The following is a 24,143-nucleotide window of genomic DNA, read 5'->3' as shown; positions in this document are numbered from 1 at the left end:
CCCCCCCCCATTTTTTAATCTGTCAGGTGACCTAAGTAAAACTATTGATAGTGAACTACAGACACAGAAGGAAATAATCTTATTCTTGTGATCAGAGCTCTGATTAAAGATAGGGTTTGATTTTTGTTATCTAGTTACACAGATTTAAGAGATTCACAGCTACCCCTTTATTCCATATAAAGATTTGTAAACAGAATCCTAATTCTAACACTGGTAGGTTAAGGGATTAAAAGGCCTTGTAGAAAAAATGTGGTGTGTGTGGTGTGTATCGCTGTGTTGTTTGGTCATAGATGTAGTTTTTCTCTCAAGTTTACCAGAAGCAATTATGTATCCATTCACTATATAAATATACTTATTTCATGCTTTGTGTATAAGTGAAGGTTAACATGCTACTTGTTTCTCCCTCAGCAAACAGTTGACAAGCTGCACCCTCTGCCTTCAATTCTGAACCAAATAACAGAGTCACTAGGCCCTGAAGCACCTCGGATAGATATTAACAGGTATGTTGATTTGTGTGATTTGTCCATCATATTAGTTCTGCTGCGTGTTACTAAAACAGTGATATTCCTGCAGCCAAACAGGACACATCAAGCCAGCGTATATTCCTCCTAAGGACTTGAGCAAGTACAGCCCTCTCCAGTCGTCTCTCCAGCATATTCCTCAGGAATCCAAAAGCACACGTGACAACAGGTCAGTTTCAAAGGGGCACAGTGGAGGTCAGACGCAGCTCCTCCCCATGTCAGTGTGGAGGAAGGACTCTCTCAAGCTATTCAATTACAAATTCAGTTTGGGTCAGATAGATTTGATTTTTTATTCCATTTAGGATCCTTTGTCTGTGCATTTTAAACATGGTATAATGTGTTCATTGGCATTTAAATAATTAACACTGATCCGTTTATTCACCGTGGATGTCAGGAGTCAAAGGAGGAAACCGATCGCCAGAACTCAGAGTGCCCCACACAGACGTCCGGCACAAGTAAAACGTGAGATGAAGAGGCAAACAAGCTCTGAGGCTCTGCCGACATCTGACCAGGAACAGGAGGCGGAGCCCAACCAACCACTTATCTCACCACCAAATACTGTGAGTATAAACAGGAACTGTGAACTGCCTGTAATAGCAACTGAGCTGCGCAGCTCATGTTCTCGTGTTTATGCAAAAAGGACTTCAGCTTTTCATAGAGGAGGCTATAGTTCATACTCTGAAGCCTTTAAACAATAAACAGCCTTGGCCATTTTTAATGACCAAGCATGACTAGATTTTTTACAGAAATAATATGAATCTGTTGTTGTTTATCACATCTCTACTGTATCTTTTGTCTGTGAAAGAAATGTTGTAATATAATTACAACATTAAATGTTTAAAGACACAAATTACAAAACATAATTACATTTATCTTCTTAAGTCTTGCAAAACAACTTTACTTTATTGTAATAAAAGTAGAAAAAAATTAATAAAGTTACATCTGAGTCAGTTTATATATTACAGTGTGCATACGTCATATGTCAGTGTAACAGCAAAATACAGATAAATTTGTGACTCTGTAATATTCTAATCAACAACAAAGTACGGTTGTTATCACAGTCAGGCTGTTTTATTTATCTGTTGTTACTTCCTTTCTTTTGCTCAAGTTAAATCTGGATCAGATTGTTTTTAGATTTGTAATATTTGAATATTTTATGCAGAAACACTCAAAATATTCAGATTAATAGAATTCCTGAGAGCCGTACATTATTGCAGAACATTGCATTGATTGGAAGTGGACAAACACTTATACTTGCCACACTTATCGGCCAGGTCCAAGTTTTATGAGTAGTGGATAAAAAAAATCATCATAGGAAACATTTTTATGTCTAGGAATATCACAACAGCATACATAAACACAGATCAGGGGTCTTAAGTAGCACCTCTGAGTCACGCTTCTGTAAGTGCACACATATTTTTTCAAGTTTCACTGAGAGGAATAACGCAGGGAGTTTCTGCTCATGTTCTCCCAGAGCGTCTCTGTCAAGCGTGCACCTGCACCGGTTCCCTGGATTAAACCCGGGGACCCCAACCCACCAGGCAGCCACACCCGGCAACCGAGCGAGATCAAGACTGAGAATGAGCAATTCAGCTTACTGGATAAGGTATGGCAAGCCTCCTACATATTATAGTGACAGTGTAAAGTGTTTGCTTTCAATGCTGCAGTTTACATGATGTCTACGTGTAATCACAGCATGCTCAGGAGCTGTCAGAGCTTCGCCTGGGCATAGAGCAGGTGACGGAGCGCGAGCTGGACATGGCTAAGCGCCTGGAGGACTTCATCATCCAAAGTCAGGACCAGAATGCAATACTGCAGGAAGAGGTCAACGAGCTCAGGAATGTGCTGGCTATGCGTGAGGAGCAGCTTGCCAGCGCCACCTTCAGGTTAGTCTGTGCATTAACGTGTGTGCGTGTGTTCCATTTGAAAGTAAACACAAGGTGTGACTAAAGAAATTGAAAACATCTTTATCCAGTTTAAATTTGGAGGATCTCATACTTAAAACCAGAAGGTCGTGCATCTCCGGACAGTGTTGAGAGCACCTATTTTAGATCTCTCAGTGACAGTCATGTTCGATCAGCTTGCACTCGTGCAGTGGGATCTCCCTCCATGTGTCAAAATCTTCTGACCTCTGAATCCTCTTTCTCACACTACACAAAAAGCTGCACACTTGTAAATCACGCTCATGCACCGCTTCAGCTGCTCCAGAGCACTGGCACCAAGGCATCATCCTGTCTTCCCTAAAGTACTGCACCTAAATTCTATAGCTACCTAAAATTTGATCCCACAATGAACCGATCAGTGTTGAGCACACACATTTGGTCTCTAGAAAGGGCAAGATCTGAGGTGACCACACACAGAAGAACAGCCAAATTGAAATCAGGAAAGAGTTTTTAGATTTGAGTCTTTTATCGACCAGTTCTCAGAACGTTTTGATCACACCTCATATATTCTGTTTTTAAAGCATGCATTTTGTTTGTGCTTTATCCTGTTCAATCTCCAACCTCAGTGTTTCTCTCTTAACAGCATGTCTTCTTATCTGTGTGTTTTGCAGGCTGGGTGTGATTGAAGAGGAAAGGGAGGAAGATGAGAGGAAGCTGAGTGTTGCCATTGCAGCAGCCGAGAGAGTGAATGTGCTGGTAAGTGAGATGAAGAAAGTCCACTGTCAAAGAACAGTGCTTGTAAATAGTTCACTTCAAGATCCACATTTTATTCTCCTGAACCCCACAGAGCAGTGTGCGCTGGTGCTCCCTGGTGGGCTATGATGGTACTGCAGGTCACCTGCATTTGTTATTCCTCGTTTATCTGCCTTGATTTGATCTAGAGAGTATATTTTGTCAGTCATCACGAAGGAAGTCCATATTCTTAGCCTAATGAGTTGATCAGAGATGAGGTTTAAGGGTCCAGTGGGATGCAAAAGATTTTCGCATTTTAAATTGAGATAGAAAAATAGAACCAAACCACTGATTTTTAAATTTTTCAGAAATCAAAAACTTTCTGGTAAAATAATTTGTGCCCATAGAGAGAACGCTAACATAAAACAGTTCACTTAAATTATTAAGTAGTAACATTTAGTACTTTTTTATATAATTATAAATTTAATGGTTTTATTTTCTGTTCTGTTCTGACCTAGTTAGACTATTCTAACATGTGCAGCTACCGCAGGCTTTGGAATTTAGCCCAGGAATACCTACTTTTTTACGCTCTATATGCAATTTAATTTAATTTATGAGCAATATAACTGCATGATATTTATAAATGACACTTTGAGTCATGCTACCAGTAGAGGTGGTCACCTCTCTTTGCAAGCCCATTCAGTGGAGGAGTGAAGACAGCCAGAACTGGCTCAGAGCATCTCAGTCCAGCCCTAGAGGTCCTTAAATTAAAACGTAGCAAACTAAAAGGCAGAAATATATTTATTAGTCTCTTAAAAACTGTGATGTAATCTGCTATTTAATAACAGAGGATGCAGGTTATGTTTACTATGCAGGCAAACACAGTCTGCCTCAAATAGTAGAAGCTACCTGTATTACCTTAATCATCAGCAGTCACTGAATTCTCTGAGATTTGTGATCGTTTCATAAACAACAGTGTATTTTATGCCTGATTAAATTAAACCCTCACAATATTTAACAGAATGCCGGTGACTTTACTTTAGGGGAATGCCAAAACCTTATACAGGAAAAAGCCCGGATCACTGCTGATAGATAAACATCCTCTGCATATTTCAAACACTGCCTCTATTGTTATCAGTAGGCTAAAAGATTACAGTTTCATATGCTGTAGACCCATAAAAACTGAATATTTAAAAAGCAGTTAAATGCAACTATGCTGATTAAGTTTTATAAGAAATGATCTGAGAGTGGTTTAAGTGTATTTGATGCCCTTTAAACAAGCTAATTTGTATTTCTTAACCAAATATGTTCCCTTTAAGGTACTGGATATTTAAAGTTTAGCGACAGTGGTTGATTTCAGCATATTAACAGCTGTTTTTAATGTGCTCACACAGGAGGAGCAGTTTGCAGGTCTGCTAAGTGACCTTCAACAGCTCAGCGAGGCGTACAAGAGCAGCCAAAACAACACACAGCATCCTGAAAAACCACTCAACACCACCTGAACCCTGAGAAAAAGGGCTACGCTTTGGGCTTCATAGTTTTTATACACATACACACACACACACAGCCTGATGCCACAATCATGAATTCCTGGTTAGATATAAGTTTATTTTATAAAGATACCCATAATGAACTCCAGTTAAGGTGAATATGAAGGCTGAAGGATTTGTTCGCATTTCCTCTTTCACTGTATCTCTGCTTGTAAACCCTTTTTTTTTTCAATAAAAAAAGCTGCTGCCTAATGTTTTTCTATTTAAGGAGTCTATTTTGCATTTGTCATGGTAAGTGGTCTATTTTGTGTCTATTTTAATCAAGAATAATCACTGTAACTTGATTATGATTATGGATTTGCAGGGACAGGTAACCCCAAAATCTATAGTCTTTCATGCCTGTAGTCATAGACTGTATAAAAAAAAAAGGAGAGCCACTATGATGTTACCCATTGGTTAGTGAAGAGTGTTTTCTCTGTCACCATCTCAGTGTATTAAAACTGTGTGGGAAAAATCCACCACAAAGCCAAACAATCACAGAAAAGTAATACAATTCTAACAGAAAATAAAAATTAAAAAAGAAAAAAACAAATGAAGAAAAACACTTTAAAATAGGTTTGTAAAAATTTTAATGTGGAAGAACTTCCTGCCCCCAGAAAGCTGCATTAGTCAACTTTGCTGTCAGATAGAATGACAAAATGTAGCCTGGTAAAGACTACAGTATACATTTTAAATTTAATAGTGGGTGGTAGTGTAGAGCAAGTGACAAGGAAAGGACAGCATCAGCAGATGGGTCAAATTTCTTTTAAGTGTACTATATTTCCTTGCATGTCCATTCTACCATTTTAAAACAACCCCGGTTGTCAAAATCTCACTTGTTTTATATAGAATTTTACACACATCTCAATGTCATTATCCTCTACCATTAGGAAATAGGTTAGACCAAACAAGATAATCGAAACAAATAAACAGGAATAAAATTATTCATCCAATTGACAGACTCATTTACACAGCTAAATGATTTGAAAAGTAAAACACTGCATACAGTACAACTCAAACGTTACTTTAAAGAAAATAAACAATACTATCAAAAGGAAAAAACCCTTCATTTGGTTGTGCCCAGTGAATCAATCAGTGACCTCATGACCTTATATAAACAGGAAGTGCTGGGTTGGCCCCTCCCACACACCTGCTTTTGAACAAAGGGACAGACAAAGGTAAGTATAGCCAAAGCAACATAAGCAAACATAATTTACCAGAAATTTACCTGTCAACAGAAGAAGAGTCAAATCACCTGATGGTTAAGTAGTAGGCCTATTTGCTTTAAAAGAATATGCGTGCAAAGTTACACCAGCAATATCTAAAATAAAGTGTTACGGCCAACTGTAAAATAACATGGGATAAATTATCCAGATGTTTAAGGAACAAGAGGTAAATAAGTTCTACCACTTTTGGATTTTTGGCTTCACAACCCCCCTTCATGGTTCATGCACGTCGAAGTTCAGTTTGCTCTTCGTGGCATTTCATTCCAATGACACAAAATGCCATCATGTGATGGCGTTGCTGGATCCACTGTCCACCCAGTGTGTGATGACCCTCCTACAGGATTGCCCCCGCCCAAGGGAAATACACCACTCTCAAGGGCACTGCTTCTGAGGTGCTACTCCCTCTCTGATGAAGAGCAGGCTGAGAAACTCCTCTCTCTCGCGCCTGGGTGATGGTACCGCTCTTGAGCTCATGGAGAGCATGCTGTCCTTGCTAGGAACAAATGACGGAGGATTCCTCTTCCTCTGACAGCTGCCAGCTCCAGTGCGACCTGGCCTTGCCAACTCCCCGCTGCTGGCCGCGAGGGATTACCACTTGCGACTATGGAGCGCCTGGGCATTGTGCAGTGCCTGGGCTTCCCCGTTACAAATGGTGCCCAAATCTGACGGTGGGAGGCGGCCTTATGAGAATTTTCGCCGTCTTAATAACATCACAGCAAGCAATTGCTATCCCATTCCCCACATCCAGGATTTTTCCGTCCATCTTCACGGGACCTTGATTTTTTTTTTAAGATTGATTTAGTACATGGGTATCACCAGGTTCCCATGCGCGCTGAGGATGTCCCCAAAGCCGCCATAATTACTCCGTTTGGCCTTTTTGAGTTTTTGCGCTTGCCTTTCAGCCTGAAAGATGCCACCCAAACGTTTGATGGTCTTGGTCTTGCGCGGGCTGTGTTTCGTTTTTGTATATCTAGATGATATCCCGGCGGCCAGCAGTTCGAAGAGACAGCACACGTCCCATCTGCGTCAGGTTTTTCAGCGCTTGGCTGCATGTGGCCTAATCATTAACCCGTCTAAATGCCAGTTTGGGTTACCAATTCTAGACTTCCTGGGACACTGTATTTCCGCTGAGGGTGCGGTTCTATTGCCAAAGAAATTTGGGCTGTTCAAGGCTTTCCGCTTCCGACATCTATTAAAGCACTGCAGGAATTTTGGGGGATGGGAAATTTTTACAACCATTTTCTCCACAGAGTGGCACACCTGCTGCAGCCGCTATATGGCGCATTGAAGAGTAAAAAGGCTAATGTCTACAAGTGCAAAAAATAGGATGGTTGGTCACCCTACCCCTATGAAAAAAAAAATCTGGATGCGCCCCTGCTGCCCGACAGGGCTGGACTGGTAATCAGAAGACTTTATTTATCCCCAAGGGGCAATTAACAAACAACCGAGCATACGTTGAAGATTAGGACAATAAGAACAGGCAATAGGAGTGAGATAATAAATACACAGAATATACAGTTTTAAAATTACAGTTTTAAAATTAAAGTGACTGAAGGTGACTAAATAACTGCAAGTGACTAAAAGTGAATAAAGTGTCAGCAGTGTAAGAAGAGTGTAGTTTATGGGTGCGGGAAATGTTCTTATCGGCTGGAGTTAAAAAGCAGAGTGGTTTTGGGGACAAAGGTGGCTCTCCTCCTCTGTCCTGCAGGAAATGCAGCGGAGGCGTCGCCCAGAGGGGAGCCATTGAAATGTGGGGTGAAGAATGTGAGTGGGGTTGTTGATGATTTTGGCTGCCTGTCTAAGGGCGTGTTGGCTGAAAACCTGTGCCAGAGTTCTGACAGGCAGGCCAATGATTTTAGAGCACACTGATGCAGTGTGCTGCAGTCTGTTCCTGTTCTGGAGGCTGAGGGAGTGGAAACGGCAGGTGATGGACAAGGTCATGATGCTTTCCAGGAAGGCATAGTAGAAAGTCATCATGATGGGTGTGCTGACTCCAAAGGAGTTGAGTTTCCTAAGGAGGTAAAGCCGTTGATGGCACCTCCTGAGAATCTCCTCTGTGTTGGCAGAGAATTTCAGGAGGTTGTCAAAGATGGTTCCCAGGTATTTGTACTCCTCAACTACCTCCACTGGCTTCCCATGGATGGTGGTGGTGACTGAAGCAGCCAGATCCCTGTGCCTACTGGAGAAGGTCACCACCATCTCTTTGGTTTTGCTCACGTTCAATTCAAGTTTAGAGCTGTCACACCACTGTACAAACTCCTGCAGAGCGGGCCCATGGTGTTGTGAGGGGCCTGACAGCAGTGACAGGAGAACTGTGTCGTCAGCATATTTCACCAGGTGACAGTTGGGCTGTGTGGATCTGCAGTCATCGGTGTAGGGGATGAAGAGCAGGGGAGAGAGCTCACAGCTCTGGGGGGAGCCAGTGCAGGTAGAACAGAGACCAGAAAGAGACTTGTTGACCTGAACTTTCTGAGTCCTGTTGGTCAAAAAGTCCAAAATCCACAGGATTAGCTGATCGTCCAGGTGAAATCGGGTGGAAAGCTTAGTGGCCAGGATATGAGGCTGCAGAGTGTTGAACGCTGATGAGAAATCAGCAAACAGAAGTCTGGCAGAGGAGTCAGGGAGCTCCAGATGTTTGTGGATGGAGTCCAAGATGAAGATTTTGGCATCATTGACACCTCTGCGTGCACGGTAAGCAAACTGGAGTGGGTCCATCAGGGGGTCAATTGCTCTTACGATGTGCTGTTTTATGATCTTCTCCATGGCCTTCATCATCAGGGAGATGAGGGCCACTGGACGGAGATTATTCAGAGACTTTTGGGTTGTTTCTTTTGGGGATGGGGGTGACTGTGGAGTGTTTCCACAGCTGGGGGACGGTGTGACTGTCAATTGAGTGTTGAAATAGAGTCCAGAACACACTTCCTAGTTGCCCTGCACAGTGCCTCAGAACTCGACTGCTGATGTTGTCAGGGCCGAGTGAGCTCTTCTCCCTGGTCCTCCTGAGGGCTCTCACCACATCTTCAGTCCTGAAGGTGAGTGCAGAGCTGCCAGGTTTGAGTGAGGATCTGAACTCCTCAAGCTGGGCCATGTTCTCAGTCTCAAACCTGGTGTAGAACGCGTTGAGGTCGTCAGGGAGGGAGGAGGGGTTGCTGCCCTCCACCTGGATGGTAACCTGGTATACCACTGGCCACGTCGGTGGTCCGACGCACTTTGTGGCCGATGGGACTGGCCTGAAGTGCCTCTGCGCACCTTACACGCTGACAGTGGCCCATTCATTCGTTTTCATTACTGACACTAGATTGCCCAATCAAACCTCTTAAAAGCCCCTCAAGTGTTGTGAGGGGTCTCTCCCCTCCCTTCGCTGTCCGCTAGTGTGCGCCGTGTAGAAAAAGTTAAGCACGAAAGTGGCCAAAAGGTGGAGTAGTAGGCTGAGAGAAAACAAGATAAAAAACCAAAAATAAATGCAGCAAATGTGTAAAATTAAGGACTGCTGCATCAGCTGCGGAGAAATAAGGAAGCGACTGAGGAAGCTGAAATGAACGTGGTGAGAAATTAGATGGAGGGAGAGATTAACAGGATTCAGGCAAAATGAATGGCTACTTTGGTGAAAAGCTAAAGTGTACTTTTAATTATTGTCACGTGCTGCATGACTAACCCAACAACAACTGTACCAACCTGATTTAAACCTGTTTCAATACCAGTTATTTGGCCGCCTGGACCAAAAATGCCACGGCCGATTTTTATTTTTTATTTTTTGTCTCAGTCCAGCCCTGATGGCATCCTTGTCATATGACTCAAATCAGAACGATTGCTTTAAACAGCGCTAATAAATAAAACACAGAAATTCTATTTAATGTGTAGCAGTTATTCAATTTATATGATCAACTTAGCTTCAGGTAAAATATTGAATTCATTTTTGCACAAAATGACTTTGTGGATAAACCGGATCACTGATGGTGCTGACACAGCGGATGCTACTAAAAGTCTAAACAATGATGACTGTACACAAAAACAGGGAGAAGCTTTCCTCCTTCCGTTCTTTTGTCATTATCCCTGTTTGCTTGTGATCTGTCACGCGCTTCCCTCGTGCGTGTTAGTTTGGTTTCAGGTAGAGATTATGTAACTGGTTTCTGCCTGTGGTCCACTGCGTGTGCGCAAGTGCGCTTTTGAGTCACACGTACAGGGTTACAGGGTGGGAGGAGTGACTTCCGCAGGAGCTGTGAACTGCGTACAACACGGCAGCGTAAAGTCCGAAGTTGTTTATCCATTTGGACTGCGTGCTGCACACCCAAACGAATCCAGGTAATGACGGATAGTCCGAATATATTTAAGCGACTTTAATTTTGTGATTTATGTAAAAACGTGTCGCGCTTTATATTCAAATATATTATAGCAGGGTGGTTTATATGTTACATTAGCGGATTTTTATTCTTTTAAAAACAAAATTTACCGAATGTATCGAATATTAAGTTCAAGGAAATAACGCGAAAAATTTTACTTTCGTTTTCCGCCTCCTCAAGTCAGTTTCGTTTCTGCCTCACAGGCTCACTCACATCAGTCCCATCATGGCCGCAGTGGACGAGTCTCAGTTTTCTATCATGAGTCTGGAGGATGAGCTGACCTGCAGCATCTGTCTGAGCACCTTTGACTGTCCGGTGACCATCCCCTGCGGACACAACTTCTGCCAGGACTGCCTGCTCGCCAGCTGGGAGGAGTCGTACAGCTGCCCTCAGTGTCGGACCGTGTTCGCCACCAGACCTGAGCTGAAGAAAAACACGGTCCTCACCGCCGTCGTGGAGACCTTTAAAGTGAGATCGAGCAAGAACGAACCCAACCTGACTGTAGAGGAGAGCCAAGTGAAGAAAAAGGAGATCCTCCGCTGTGATACCTGCATGGAAGCAGAGGCGTCGAAGACCTGCCTCACCTGCATGGCGTCTTACTGTGAGGAGCACCTGCGCCCTCACCGGGAAAATCCTATTTTCCGTCTGCACAGCTTGAGCGAGCCTGTCGGGGACCTGTTGGAGCGCATCTGCCCCGACCACCACAAGCTGATGGAGCTCTTCTGCACCCAGCATGATCGGCCAATCTGCAGCTTCTGCCTCCAGCAGGTCCACAAAGGATGTTCCTTCACAACCCCTGATGAACAAAGGAGCCGGAAAGAGGTGTGTGTTTGTCAGTATTCACCTGAGAAGTTTAAAGAGCCACTCCTAAACAAAGATGGGTTTATTTTCCTTTTAAAACATAATTATGTCTTAGTTTCTGTATTTTCATCAGGATGGCTAGCCTGAGTTTCACGTACTTGAGAAAAGTGGTAGATGCCATGGATGAGTAGTTGTTCCAGTTCCACTTTTCAATCCATCAATCAAAATTTATTTATATAGCACATTTAAAAACAACAGTTTTGATCAAAGTGCGTCACAAGTTAGGAAATAAATAAAATAAGACAAAATTACCAAACAATACGAGACAAACATAGAAACCAACCAAATGATAATCAAACTATTTTACGTCAGAGCCAGAGTAAAAAGATGGGTCTTTAAACGAGATTTAAAAGACTGAACAGTCTCAGAAGAGCAAATGGCAATCGGGAGGTTGTTCCACAGTCTAGGAGCTGCAATAGACTGGACTTTTATCCAGTACCTGGATACAGTCTATGGATGTAGCTATCATGACATCTCCCACTATTTATAAGAGTCCTGCAAAGCCTCAAGCTGTGTAGTTTTCCAGATGTCACAGATCTAGATAAGAAACTGAAACACGGATGATTATTGAATAACATATGCCTAGCCTGATTCATCCTCCTTTCTGACTGCAAATAGGACCATAATTCACAAAATGAGCATCATATTTTATTCATTAAGAGCTCAAACTAGCAATTTAGACCAGTGACCAGTAAAATGTGTACTGAGCTGAAGTAAGCTTCAGCTTGGTACTCAGTTGTAATGGAAAACGACTGAAATCAAGTAGAGTAAAGTTGAGTCGAGGCGAGTAGGTTCTAATGGAAAAGAGATATTAGACATGGCCTTTACTTTTCAGACATGGAAGCTACGTCCATCTTTTAACTCAGTTGTAGCAGTGCCTTGTGGACAACTCAGAACAGATCTTTGCATTCACCCACGCAGATCCTCAAATAGTATAGGACCTACAAACCGCACACTACAACCTGATGAGGTCGAGTAGTCATTCCTACGTTTTGAATGTCCGTTCGGAGGCTCAGAAGGATCCATACATAATTGCTACATCATAGTGTGGCATTTCACAGAAACACAGGTGTTTGCACAGAGCCTTACGTTTACCTAAGAGACAAAATTGATGAACCTTAGTAGTCCTTGCACAACTGCAGATGCAGAAACTAAGGCTACGTTCACACTGCAGGTCTTGATGCTCAATTCCGATTTTTTTGATCAAATCCGATTATTATTATTATTATTATTATTATTATTATTATTATTATTAAATTTTTATTTTTTTTTTGTCTGCTTGTTCACACTACAACTAAAATGCGACAGCAAACGCGCTCTAGTGTGAACGCTCAAAGCGGCCCGCATGCGCAAAAGAAGACTTCACACACAAGGCGCTCTGTTTAGACCCAGAGCAAAGAGTATTGTTTGACTGATGGCCCTTAATATAAAGACTTCGGACTTCATGTTTCCCAATTTTTGCTTTAAGTTATTTTGTTATTTACATAATAATGTAAATAACCTAATAATGATCCTTATTGCTGTTTTAGAGGAGCGGTGCTTCAAAGGATAGCTGCAGATTTCTGTCAGAATCTGCAGATTATACAGTACAAATAAAATGTTCACGTTGTCTTCCCAACAGTTTCACTGGATGGCCAGGAAGTGTTCGCGATGTCTTCTCTGGCGCTGGTAATTGGCGTCTGTCTTGTGTCGGTGACGTAAAAGACGAATTTAATGCGACATGACCGTTCAAACAGCGGTCGCTTTCTAAAACATCAGATATGTATCTGATTCAGTACCACATACGAAAGTGACCCAGATCGGATTTGAAAATATCGTATTTGTGCCGTTCACACTGTCACACCATGATCGGATATGGGTCGCATAGGGTCAAAAAAATCTGATTTGATGCGCTTTCGCCTGCAGTGTGAACGCAGCCTAATACTGGCAGGTGTCTCACAGTTTGAGAACTGCTTTAAAATATGAATGAGTGGAATTCCTTTTTAGCTGCTCACAGCTTTAAAATTTTGGGTTGCACGTCTGTTATCTTTCGATATTGGTTATGCTGTCATTAGAATATCTGAATTATGAAAAGAGAGACTTGATAACCTGAGTATAACCATAGCATCCATTTAGGAGTTTACCCTCATTGTGAAGCCAGAAAGCCAAGGTTACGGCCAAAGTTATCACTTATGCCAACAATCTTTTTCTTTTTTTTTTTTTTTTTTGTAAAGAGACAGGGCTAAAGTGACTGTATCATGTTTCCCTCTTTGCAGTCTGACCTGAGGAGCAATTTGGGTTTGCTGGATGGGAAGATTGTGAAAAATGAGACCATCATATTTGAAATGAAGGACATGCAGAACAAGCTAAAGGTAAGACTTCTCATAAGCAAAAACAAAGACGAGGCTAAAGGAACATTTTGTATTACTTTGAATTATTTCTTTGCTGATCCAGTTATGAATGTTTTCTCACTCCTGTCCTCCAGGACTTGGCAACCAGCAGGAAGAGAGCTTTGACAGCTGAGTATCAGCAGATGAAGGAGATGTTGGTCCAAGATGAGCGCGAAGCTCTGAACGCAGTGGACCGAGAGGTGGAAACTGGTCAGACCAAACTCAGAGTTCTTATGAAGAAGTTTGGTGACAACATTGACAACATGACGAAAGCTAAAGAAGAAATCCACAGCCTGCTGAGTCGCTCTCAAACCCAGGCCTTCCTGCAGGTGGGACGTCTGTGATTCTTAATTCATACAGCTGCTAGTAATGATAACATACTAACGCATGATTAAAAAGTGAGTAAAGGTTCTAAAACTTGAATCACGATAAAAGCAGCCGCACCCTCATGTTGCCTTTCCCCTTCCTGCAGTGTGAGCTGTAATTTACAAAGTGAACAGCATGTTCATTTTGCTTGGCAAAGTATAAGAATACCACCTTGGCCCTTTCAATCGTAGACTGATATCAGGGTCTGGCTCTCTACTAGTTAAATGTTCTGTGTGGAAAATTGCTGGAAGAATTTCAAACACCCCACTTACTTTGATGACGAATGGCTTTTGTTTCCAAGGAACAGAGGGGGTAACGAATAAGGTCCATGGTGATGTTGGCCAAGAATTTCATAGTCGGTGTGTCTCGAATCTAAAATGTCAAGCAAACCACATTTCAGAACCTTGGACCTTGATGTTTGAGTTTTATTGCTTCAAAATGGGTGAAATGTATCAAATGGGAATTTAAAAAAAAAAGTTGACTGTTTCCCTATGACCCCAAAAAAATAGCAAAAATTCAAAGAAGAATTCCTTGGCTATCATAACTCTAATCACTTCCCCTCTGTTTTGGAGAACCAACCATTGCCTTTATTATGAAAAGCTTTGATAGTTGTTTTTTCTGTTTTTCCTAAACATGTTAGAATATTTCAGGCTCCTTGAGCTCCCTAAACGGCACTTACGACCTTTAAGCCACAGATCTGTCGGGCTTATGGGGCTAGGTCAGTTTTAAATGAGGTAGTGTTTTAAATGTTGGGTAGCAGCACACCCAACATCTGTTATGGATAGACACTTTAAACAAGAAGTTAGGGTTAGGTCAAGCTGTTGGGTTGGCTTTAAATGCCATTGTTGGTTCGGGTTGGACACCAAACCCAACCTGTTGAAGGTCAGGTTAAACATTTGGGTCACATAATTGAGTTTTTTAAGCTAGGTTTGGGTACAAAGCCTAGGTGACTGGGCTTAAGTTCAGAGTCGGCAGCAGACCATTTAAACTTGAGGGGCAACTAACTGTAAACAGGAGAGTATTTGGCTTACGTCTCTCTGCTGTTCCAACCAAAAACAACCATATACACCTAATATACTCACAGAAATGTAACCACCCAAAATGATAAAAGCCCCAACCAGTCAGGGCACATAGTTGCCCCTCCTTGAGCCTGCTTCTGGTGTAGGGTTCTTCCTGTTAAAAGGGAGTTTTACTTTCCCACAGTCACAGAGTTGTTGGAGTTTTCTCTGCTTTATTTTAGTGTCCCAACCTTACAATATAAAGCACATTGAAGCAAATGTTTTTGTGATCTGGTGCTATATAAATAAACCACTCCCTATATATGTTTTATTCAGCGAGACTCGAAACTAGCAAATGAGGTCATACAATCAGCAGTAAAGCATTTAGAAACAAACTCGTTAAAAGTCAGAGGAGTCTCTGCTTGCTAGGCATTGTCAGCAACGTCTAATCAATATATTGCATGTAAATAGTATTGTTTGGGGATGATGGCTGCCCCCACCTGAGCCTGGTTCTGCTGGAGGTTCCTGTTAAAAGGGAGTTTTTCCTTCCCACTGTCACCACCTGCTCATAGGGGGTCGTTTGATTGTTGTGGGTTTCTCTGTATTATTGTAGGGTCTTTATGTTACAACATAAAGATCCATGAGTCAACTGTATTTTGGATTTGGTGCTATATAAGTCAAATATAATTTAATTCTAAACAATTGTTGTTCTATTGAAATAGAAATCTCTAACAGAGATGTGATTTCTGATTTTTATGATGGTTGTGTTAGAGGAATATTTTAACACAACCATCACAAAAACCCCACACATGTACACATAGATCTGTTTGTTTATTATAAATGTATTACATCACATAGTAGTTCATTACATTTTGTAAAAGGGGATATGATTATCTTCACTGAGCGTACAACACTGTGTTCCTCTCTTCTCAGGCACCATTTAACCTCCCCCAAGCTATTAACTTTGAGCCTTACTCCCCTAAAATCAGCCTGGACTCCAAGAAGGTTTTGGCATCACAGGCCTTTGCTGCTGCCCTGAAGCAGCATCTGACAGAGATCTTCAAACAGCCCGTCGAGAGCCGACTACCATTAAATACACCAGGTGAGTGCATGGACACATTTTGTCTGACGTTTTAAGGTTCATTGAGAAAGTTTAGTGAAGATAGTGTCCAATTTTGTTGCAGAAGTTAACCCTGATATTTTGGCAGCTGGTGAGTTGTTTCATGTGGGGATCAATGAAAACAAGATTCCAATCAAACTGCTCAAAAATTTAAGGGAACACTCAAATCGTGTATCGGATCTTGTTGAAGGAAAAATTCAAGTTGAACATCTTTACTGAGAGCAGGATAAAAATCACACCAACTATCATGTCAGTTAGGATTGTTCAAGTGTTCCCTTAATTTTTTCTGAACAGTATATTTTGAAAATACTCAAATTGATACCGCGTTCTGTGGTCGAGGTTGAATACATTAAGTGTTGATAAAGAGTCAATACTGTAATGACTCATGTTCATGCTTTCATTGAAAAATCAGGTTCAGCCTACACTACACTGTGGTCTACAGTGGGGTCTCCACTGGGCTCCGGAAATTTATTGGAATATGGTAAGTCAATTCATCTGTCCAGTACCAGGTTTATAAAACAAGATTTTTAGAACAGGTCAAGCATAAATGTCTGTTCTTTTATTTACTGCTTCTTCAGAGGGGGAGTCCAGTCCAGGTCACCTTAAACTCCCCAGGTCTCACAGTCCAGGTCCTCAGGCCAAAACAGCCCAGAAGAAAAAGACTCCAAGTATGAAACGGCTTTAATTTTCGTTTTGTGTTGCCGTCTTGTGGTTGAACTGTATTGTTGATACTGAGCACATAACGATATGTTTGTGGAGATTTTTCATTATTTTAGTTGTATGGTCATGCAGTTTTTTTTAATGAACTACAGGTGTACAGGAAATGACTTTAGCCTCTGCATTTACTGATGTGACTTGTACAATACCACCAATAATGATAAATTATTCAGACATTTTATATTCATGCATTATTTGTAATTTAACTCCTAGTTCAAAGAATTTAGTTAATTCACTTCATGAAATCAGTCAATATTTGTAGTGTTTGATAAGGAAAAATGTCATTTTCCATTTAATTGGCACAGCAACTCAAAAACCAGCAAAATGTCTATAAATGTTATTCATATCTAATAAGACTAAAAATAGATTTTATTGTAATCCTAAATTCTGTTATAATTTGTTTTGACTTCTGTGATTTGCAGTCAGCACAGAGGGCTGTCAAAGTCTCTTATTGTGAAAGGCAATGACAGGAAGAAGCAGTTTTATTGCACAGAAATGGGTTTCTGGTATGGGTCAGGCAACAGCCATTAAAGAAGTATTCCTCTACATCAGTGATTCCCAGAATGTGGGCTGGGACCCCCTGGTGGGCTGCAAGAAAATGTAATCCCATTACATTAGAAAATGTATTGTGTGACCCAGTGGCACTTGGGTTGCACATTGACCTTTACACTTTGCGTATGACTGCGTGGCATTATCAATTTATAGCCAACAGCCTGTGTTGTTTATGGTTATTGGGTTTTTTTAATAGCATTTTTTAGTAAATACACCTCTTTATCTATATTTAGCATTATCTTATCTTGGGGCAGCACGGTGGAACAGTGGTTAGCACTGTTGCCGCACAGCAAGAAGGTCCTGAGTTAAATTCCACCGTCAGGCTGGGGTATTTCTGTGTAGAGTTCGCATGTTCTCCCCGTGTTTGCGTGGTACTCCGGGGACGCCATTAAAGACACGCAGTTTGCGGGGATAGATTAATTGATTAATCTAAATTGCCCATATGTGTGAATGTCAGAGTGATTGTGAGCGCGACTGGTTGTCTGTCTCTGTGTGTTGGCCCTGCGACAGACTGGCGACCTGTCCAGGGTGTACCCTGCCTCTCGCCCTGTGACAGCTGGGATAGGCTCCAGCAACGCTGTAAAGGATAAGCGAATGATGGATGGATCTCTTTATCTTGTATTTTGATCAGAGTGAAAATTTAGATTGAGTGGGAAAGATGGGATTTTCTTGTTTAAGTTGGCTGCAGAACTCTTGACTTTGGGAATGGCTGTTCTACATGTTTGCTTCACATTTGTACTGCGCTTAATTTGAAGCTCCTCTCTAAATGAATGGGAGCAGTTCCATACTGTAAATTTGTTAGTCAACAGGATAAAAAAAACAAACTCCCACATATTTGGAATCATCATTCATTTCTGATTTTAAAAAAAAGCCTTTAAAAATATTTATACTTGTAATTTAATATTTGTACTTTCTACTGTGCACATGCAGCTGTCTGCAGCTTCATTAGTGGCTCATTTCAGAATGCTGATGTCTGACTCACCCACTGAGCAAACAGAAAGCTGAGGCAAAATATGCTTTCCTATATCATTACTACAATAAAAAGCAGATATGCCTGATATCACTGTTTACATGGGTGAAACGGCACAAATGGCTCACTTGCTTCCTGGTTTGAGGGGGGACAAAAGACCGTCGTTGCTGTTACAAAAATCCTCCCACAAATTTGAGGTCCATGCCGCTCTTTCGTTTAAGAGTTTGTCTCTTAAATCTGATATATGCACATTTAATTTTATAACTACTTCTCTTGTTTTTCTAGAACCCAAACCAAAAAATCCTCAGACCACTGGGGACGGTATGGGTGATAAAATTACTGGCCGTTCAATGGAAAACCTGTTGGAGTTTGGAGGGAAACCCAGAGGCCGTACTCCTGCAGCTGAACCTAAACAGAAACCAGGTAAACGTCAGATTTTTGCGTTTTATGCTAAACCTTGCTTAAAGCTCAGAAATGGACTAGTTTATGGGAGCCTGTTCCTGTTGTTTGAGATCTAATCGCATTTGTCTTTAATTGTAGAAACTACAGATATTCCCCCAGACATAAGCACAGCTGAAAAGAGAAGTGAACTACTGAAATGTAAGTGTAGCAGGTGTCTTTCCATCATGTGGTAACAGCAGCTGTGGCTGTTGTGAAATGATCTTTCTTTTTGTCCGTTCCAGATGGCACAGTACTCACCTTCAATCCAAGGACCGCCCATAAACGCATCGCGCTGACTGAGAACTTCACTAAGGCCTCGGTGTCAGACGATCACATAAACTACCCCGACTGCCCCGAACGCTTTGCTGTCTGCTCCCAGGTGCTCGCCTCCAAGGGTTTCTCTACAGGGCGCCATTACTGGGAAGTGCGACTGAGCAGCAGTAACTTCGTTGGCATAGGCTTGGCTTACAACAGCATCGACCGCAAAGGCCCCACCAGTCGACTGGGCCGCAACGCCCAGTCCTGGTGCGTCGAGTGGTTTAATGTCAAGTTGTCAGTCTGGCATAACAGCAGCGAGACCGTGCTTGCTAATCCAAATCCAAAGCGCGTAGGCGTGCTGTTGGATTGCGAGGCCGGCACTGCTACATTCTACAACGTGGCTGACAGGGCGTATCCCTTCCACTCCTTCATGTTCCCCTTCGCTCAGGCTGTCTATCCAGCCTTCTGGATTTTCTCGAGTGGCTCCTTCATTACTTTGTGCAAGCTGCAGCAATGAGTTTGCAGTCAGCCAGTCGGCTCTTTGTTAAAGGTGCCCAGTGGAGTTTTCTTGTAAACACGTAACTTATTGTCACTATGTAACTATACGTAACTGTAGAATATTCATTACTTTTTTTAGGTCCCAAGGTCTAAAAGTGCAGGAAAGAAATTTTGCAAAGCTAATTTATTAAAATGCATTATGTAATTAACAAGGTAATTATTATGGTTAACAAGCTGCCTTCTACTTAACTGCATGTGTAGGTGTTGGTCGCTGCATTTCTTTGGCTTGTTGGATTCATGAACTGGTTCAGTAAATAACCATGAAACTAAATTGAGGCCTCATAAATTCTATGCATCAGTGCTGACAGTAGTTAGAAGCTCCACAGGGCACCTTTAATCAATCGCTCGTTATTACAGACTTAATCTACATAAAAATATATAAAAGTATTTAAATTGAGGAACAAAAAAAGATTGATTAGAAAAATTAATTAGTTAGCAATAATTTTTGAATGTTTTAAACACCAAAAAGTTGAACCACGATATTTTTCACATCAGGACCGATTATAGCTGCTCTCTGGGAACTATTTGTTCAGCTGTTGTTGAAGAGGAAAATGTTGTCTTTACACAACTGATCAGCATCTTTATTGACGTTTGATCAGGTTAAATATCACTGTCTCATAGAGATTTCTGTTACTGCTTTTCATGTACATCAGGGGTGTCAAACATGAGGCCCGTGGGCTAGGATCGCCCAAACAAAGATTCCAAACTGGCCCACTTTGGAAAATGTGAAGAAGGGCAAACATTTTGGACTCTTAACTGTATTTTCATAGGTTTTACAGCTTTTGCTGCGGGTATAGACCTTCCCCATGCCGATTCATCTACATCAAAGTACATGGGTAACTGACAGACATGAGTAGAAATGTCACTGTCTACTATAGAAATGTGATTATTTTTACAATGGGTCAACATAAAAAACGCATTTTCTGTGAATTAACAAAAATATTCTGTTTTATAATTACAGTCTGGGCAGTGAGCAATGAGCGCCTTCCTGTAATTATACACATTTATTAATTTTCATTTTAAGCCCAGAGACATGCTGACAGATTTGTGTTTGCTACAGCAGGACTTCCTTATGATGTAGAAAAAGAGATGTGCTTTTGAAACTGCATCTTTATACTGACAGAACTGGGAGTTTCACAGGTTCAGCCCACTTAAGATCAAAGTGGTCTGTATGTGGCCCACAGTGGGAAATGAGTTTGACATTCCTGATGTACGATAAGCAGAACTGTTGCTCTAGTTGCCAAATCTTGGGGCCATTTCCAACTTTTTTGAACCTCTGACCGCCCCATGACCATCCACCCGTTTACAATAACGATGACATTGCCACAGCACGTAATGTTAATGCCTAAGTTAGGCAGCAAAGCATTCTTGTTGCAATCAGTGCTGTCAATGCACTCTCCTGCTACTGAGTGATAATTTCTTGGTGGTATTTGAGGGTAATAAAACGTTCAGCTACACGTGTGCATCCAAATACTTGCTGTGCAATGCGTGTAGCTGTACTTGCCGATCTCAAAATGGCAAGTGGGAGAACAGAAATGCTCGATTTGAGACGCAGAATGTGAATGTCCTGATTAGTAGTGCTTTCTGCTAATAACGTCTGTAAGATCTGAGGAATATATGGCAGCGGTTTCTGTCCTGTCTGACAGTACTAGTAGACAGAGTTACGCAAACAACCGAAGTGGGTATCAAGAGTTAATAGCATGTCATATCTGATGTTATTAACTTTTGTTATCTGTGCTGGATGTGATATTCAGCAGCTGATTCATTTAAATGAATTTGTCTCAAAACGCAGGTAATGCACTATATCCTGTTTTTTCTAGTGACTGTGAAGCAAATATGTGTTCAAGTCACTTTAGGAAAAGTATTTAAAAACAAAGTTTGCTTTTAAAACTGCATCAAGTCAAAATGAAATGTCTTGGTGTCGAATGAAAGCAGGATAGAAAAAAACATCAGACCTAAACTCAAAAGATAAAAACCATATAAATGTATTTTTTTTTCTTAATGTATACAATAATTTCACTTTCAATGGTGTCAGGGTTTCCTTGTGGTGTTTTTATTTTTCGGAGAGTTTATTTATTTCCTGCTTTTTCTGCAGTTCTTGCAGAACACACACATACAGTGTGTGTCCTGTGCAGGTTATGTATCGTGCACTGTAGAACAGATGTGACTACAGCTGGATCAAGCAGGGAGTCTACCTGTGAAGCACATGTTTGCGTAGTGTTTCGATATCAATTCTGCATGTGGAGACTTTGTTTTAGAGTGTGGGAACTGAGGTTCTAAGACTGGGTGATGCAGCGGTTTTTCATGATATGAACAATGTGTGGTGACTTTAAAGATTTGCCTCAGCGTTACGTTACAAAAATGCTCAAATCTGTCCAAACTGTAAACAAAGAAATTATTTGTAAATACCTGACATCTGAAGATTGATATGAAGCTAGAGTGACTTCATTTGTCAGTTTCTAAAATATGTTTCTGTGACATGATTGGCTGCTTAATGTGCACAAGCACCGCACATGTCATGGAAATTTTATCAGCATAAGAGAATCTATGCTGTAGCTTGTATCACCCAGCTCCAAATGCTCACTTCTTTCAACTGATGGGGAACAGAAGCCATGTTTCCTCTGTTTTCATCATGTTCTGAAAGTCTCTCTCCTCTTTTGTATTCGGGTTGTTTTATGGCAAGAGTCACAGATTATCTGCAGCTGATCAATCCTGGGCTGGATTTGATCTTGGGATATCATGCTTGCATGGGATGCCCCATAGAAATAAAATGTTATACACGTTTTCCTATGGTAGGCATACTAAACAAGGTTTTCTGATGGTTAGTTGGCTTTAAAAAGGTGGAGGAAATGTAGCAAAACGTACAGTTTCAAAGGGGTAAATTATTTGTTGTAGCAAAGTTTACTCCGGCCTGTAAGAACAACGACTCTCTTCCTGATGTGGCATACTCCAGTCCACCAGGTGTTAAAGTGTTTAATATAGTGATCACTTTAAGAGTCAGACGTGCATCTTATAGAAATGAGACTAAGTGTTGAACATCTTCGGTGTGCTTTAACAGTGAAGTTTGTGGTTCAGTCACAGCTCCTAACTTTGTTCTTTTTGGCAAAGTTCGACAAACTTTACTATATTTAAAAGGTTCAAAAGACACTTTTGTTCAGACTGAGTGATAAGCGAGGAAAGGTTCACACATAAACGGTGTGCAATCCATAAACTAAGTATAATTTTAGGTTGTACACTGATATTGGTGTACTGGATCTGATCCTGTGTGGTGCAATCAGCTTATCACAGTGGAGAAAGCATAGAAGGGTTTAAGAAACTATCAATACCTTTCCTGTGTACTCTTACTACCTTACGTTGAAATCACATAATAGTGGTGTATACAATTAATCAAAACATTTTTTTTTTTAACTTCCTGTAGTACTTTTCGAGTTTAAGCAGACTCCAGGACTGTGATGATTTGTTCTGTGTAAATTAGTGAATGTCAGCTTAACTGTAGTCTTTGCATCACACAGAAGTGTAGCAGTACGTGTGTTTCTGTAAAGCTTCAGTGGTTAACAGTCTTGTGCTCTTACTGTCTTTGAAAAAGTGCTTGTTAGTACATTATATTTAAGGTGTTCATGCTGTATTCTCTTGAATTGCTATATTGCATAATCAAAAACTGCATTGCAAGTTAACCAGTGAATATTGCTAATAAAGGGTTTTTCTGATTCTCAAATGGCTTTGTTTCTTTTAAAGACACTTTAAGCCAAATAAGATGCAGGTCAAAGAATTTTGCTCTTTTGCTGCCACATATCACATCACCCGCCCACATCTCATGTCTAGTTCAGATGTAAGACCTGAGGCTGCCAGGAAGAGCAGCTGATTAATGCTGCCCTGTTATGGATGCCAGCCTGTGGATTATATGGCGCTGATTAAGGCAAAGTTCTGACAACAGCTGCTTTTTTTTGCACAATGTATATAAATGTGAATTTTACAAATTTTAAATAATATTTTTAAGACATTTAGACAGAATTATCTTCAGTTTGGATATCCACTTTGTCATAACACAATCTTTCCCTTTCCTGTCATGATTTTCATAACTAACCTTTATAAATATTATTAAACACTATTATTTGTCTATTGTCACCTTGAATACTTCTCAAATGTATTTAAGCTGCTGTTTAATTGATCCTGTTATTCATTATAAACACTCTCAACCTGTGTTATATATTCTTTACCTGCCTGGTAGCTCCATATCCAACATCCTTTATCCAATATATACACTATCCTTCCTCTGACACACACGCTTATCTCTCTAACTTTGACTACAAAACACTCAACCTCAGCTGTCTCGCTGATGTATTAATTACTAATCCTTCAGTTGTGCTCACGCAAACTTAAAATCTTAGCATCTTCACCTCTGCCACCTTCGGCTTATCTTTTTTGTCAGTGCCACTGTTTCCAGCCCAGACCCATCACTGCAGGTCTCACTACCATATTTAAAACCTTCCCTTTCATTCTTGCTTTTATCATTCATACAAATCACCCTGACACTCATCTCCTCCCACTCCACCCTGTCCTCACCCCTCTTATAGCCTATCTGCTGCTGTAGATGGTTTACCCCAGGTATTTAAACTCATCCGCCTTCACTATTTTGACTCGTTGCATCTTCATTGTTACATCTGTCTCCCTCTCATTCACACACATGTATACTGTATTGCTA

General features: G+C 41.1%; 2 protein-coding genes across 4 annotated transcripts in view; both read left to right on the top strand.

Moving 5' to 3' along the window:
* The window catches only part of rasal3 (RAS protein activator like 3), a 13,468-nt gene extending 8,580 nt beyond the window's left edge, over positions 1 to 4,888 (top strand). For both annotated transcript variants that reach the window (XM_014332620.2, XM_014332621.2), the window contains 7 exons: positions 409 to 500; positions 574 to 690; positions 916 to 1,081; positions 1,996 to 2,127; positions 2,217 to 2,407; positions 3,076 to 3,160; positions 4,531 to 4,888. In XM_014332620.2, coding sequence (XP_014188106.1) covers positions 409 to 500; positions 574 to 690; positions 916 to 1,081; positions 1,996 to 2,127; positions 2,217 to 2,407; positions 3,076 to 3,160; positions 4,531 to 4,638 — 891 coding nt within the window. In that variant the 3' untranslated portion in view covers positions 4,639 to 4,888. The remainder of the gene's footprint in view (positions 1 to 408; positions 501 to 573; positions 691 to 915; positions 1,082 to 1,995; positions 2,128 to 2,216; positions 2,408 to 3,075; positions 3,161 to 4,530) is intronic.
* Positions 4,889 to 10,069: 5,181 nt separating this feature from the next.
* On the top strand, positions 10,070 to 22,542 carry LOC102296955 (E3 ubiquitin/ISG15 ligase TRIM25). 2 transcript variants are annotated; one of them, XM_005919180.3, is made up of 11 exons: positions 10,070 to 10,193; positions 10,435 to 11,053; positions 13,348 to 13,443; positions 13,557 to 13,790; positions 15,759 to 15,927; positions 16,010 to 16,036; positions 16,358 to 16,426; positions 16,524 to 16,613; positions 18,470 to 18,607; positions 18,725 to 18,784; positions 18,868 to 22,542. In XM_005919180.3, the coding sequence occupies exons 2-11, from the start codon at positions 10,457 to 10,459 to the stop codon at positions 19,398 to 19,400; spliced, it is 2,013 nt and encodes a 670-aa protein (XP_005919242.1). In that variant the 5' UTR covers positions 10,070 to 10,193; positions 10,435 to 10,456; the 3' UTR covers positions 19,401 to 22,542. The 2 variants fall into 2 exon arrangements, with proteins under 2 accessions (XP_005919242.1, XP_005919241.1); XM_005919179.3 differs by lacking the exon at positions 16,010 to 16,036.
* The last annotated feature ends 1,601 nt before the right edge of the window (positions 22,543 to 24,143 follow it).

Source organism: Haplochromis burtoni, unplaced genomic scaffold (genome assembly GCF_018398535.1).
Source record: "Haplochromis burtoni strain Fernald_Lab_line unplaced genomic scaffold, NCSU_Asbu1 Contig_35, whole genome shotgun sequence".
NCBI classification, from domain to species: domain Eukaryota; kingdom Metazoa; phylum Chordata; class Actinopteri; order Cichliformes; family Cichlidae; genus Haplochromis; species Haplochromis burtoni.
Note: the sequence above shows the minus strand (reverse complement) of the source record. Positions and strands in the feature narration are given on the sequence as shown.

Excerpts from the sequence above, each read along its gene's own strand:
- LOC102296955 (XM_005919180.3), top strand. The coding sequence starts at position 10,457 with ATGGCCGCAGTGGACGAGTCTCAGTTTTCTATCATGAGTCTGGAGGAT. Across the intron at positions 13,791-15,758 it reads AAACCCAGGCCTTCCTGCAG|GCACCATTTAACCTCCCCCA; the intron begins GTGGGACGTCTG and ends CTCTCTTCTCAG. Across the intron at positions 16,614-18,469 it reads CCAGAAGAAAAAGACTCCAA|AACCCAAACCAAAAAATCCT; the intron begins GTATGAAACGGC and ends TTGTTTTTCTAG.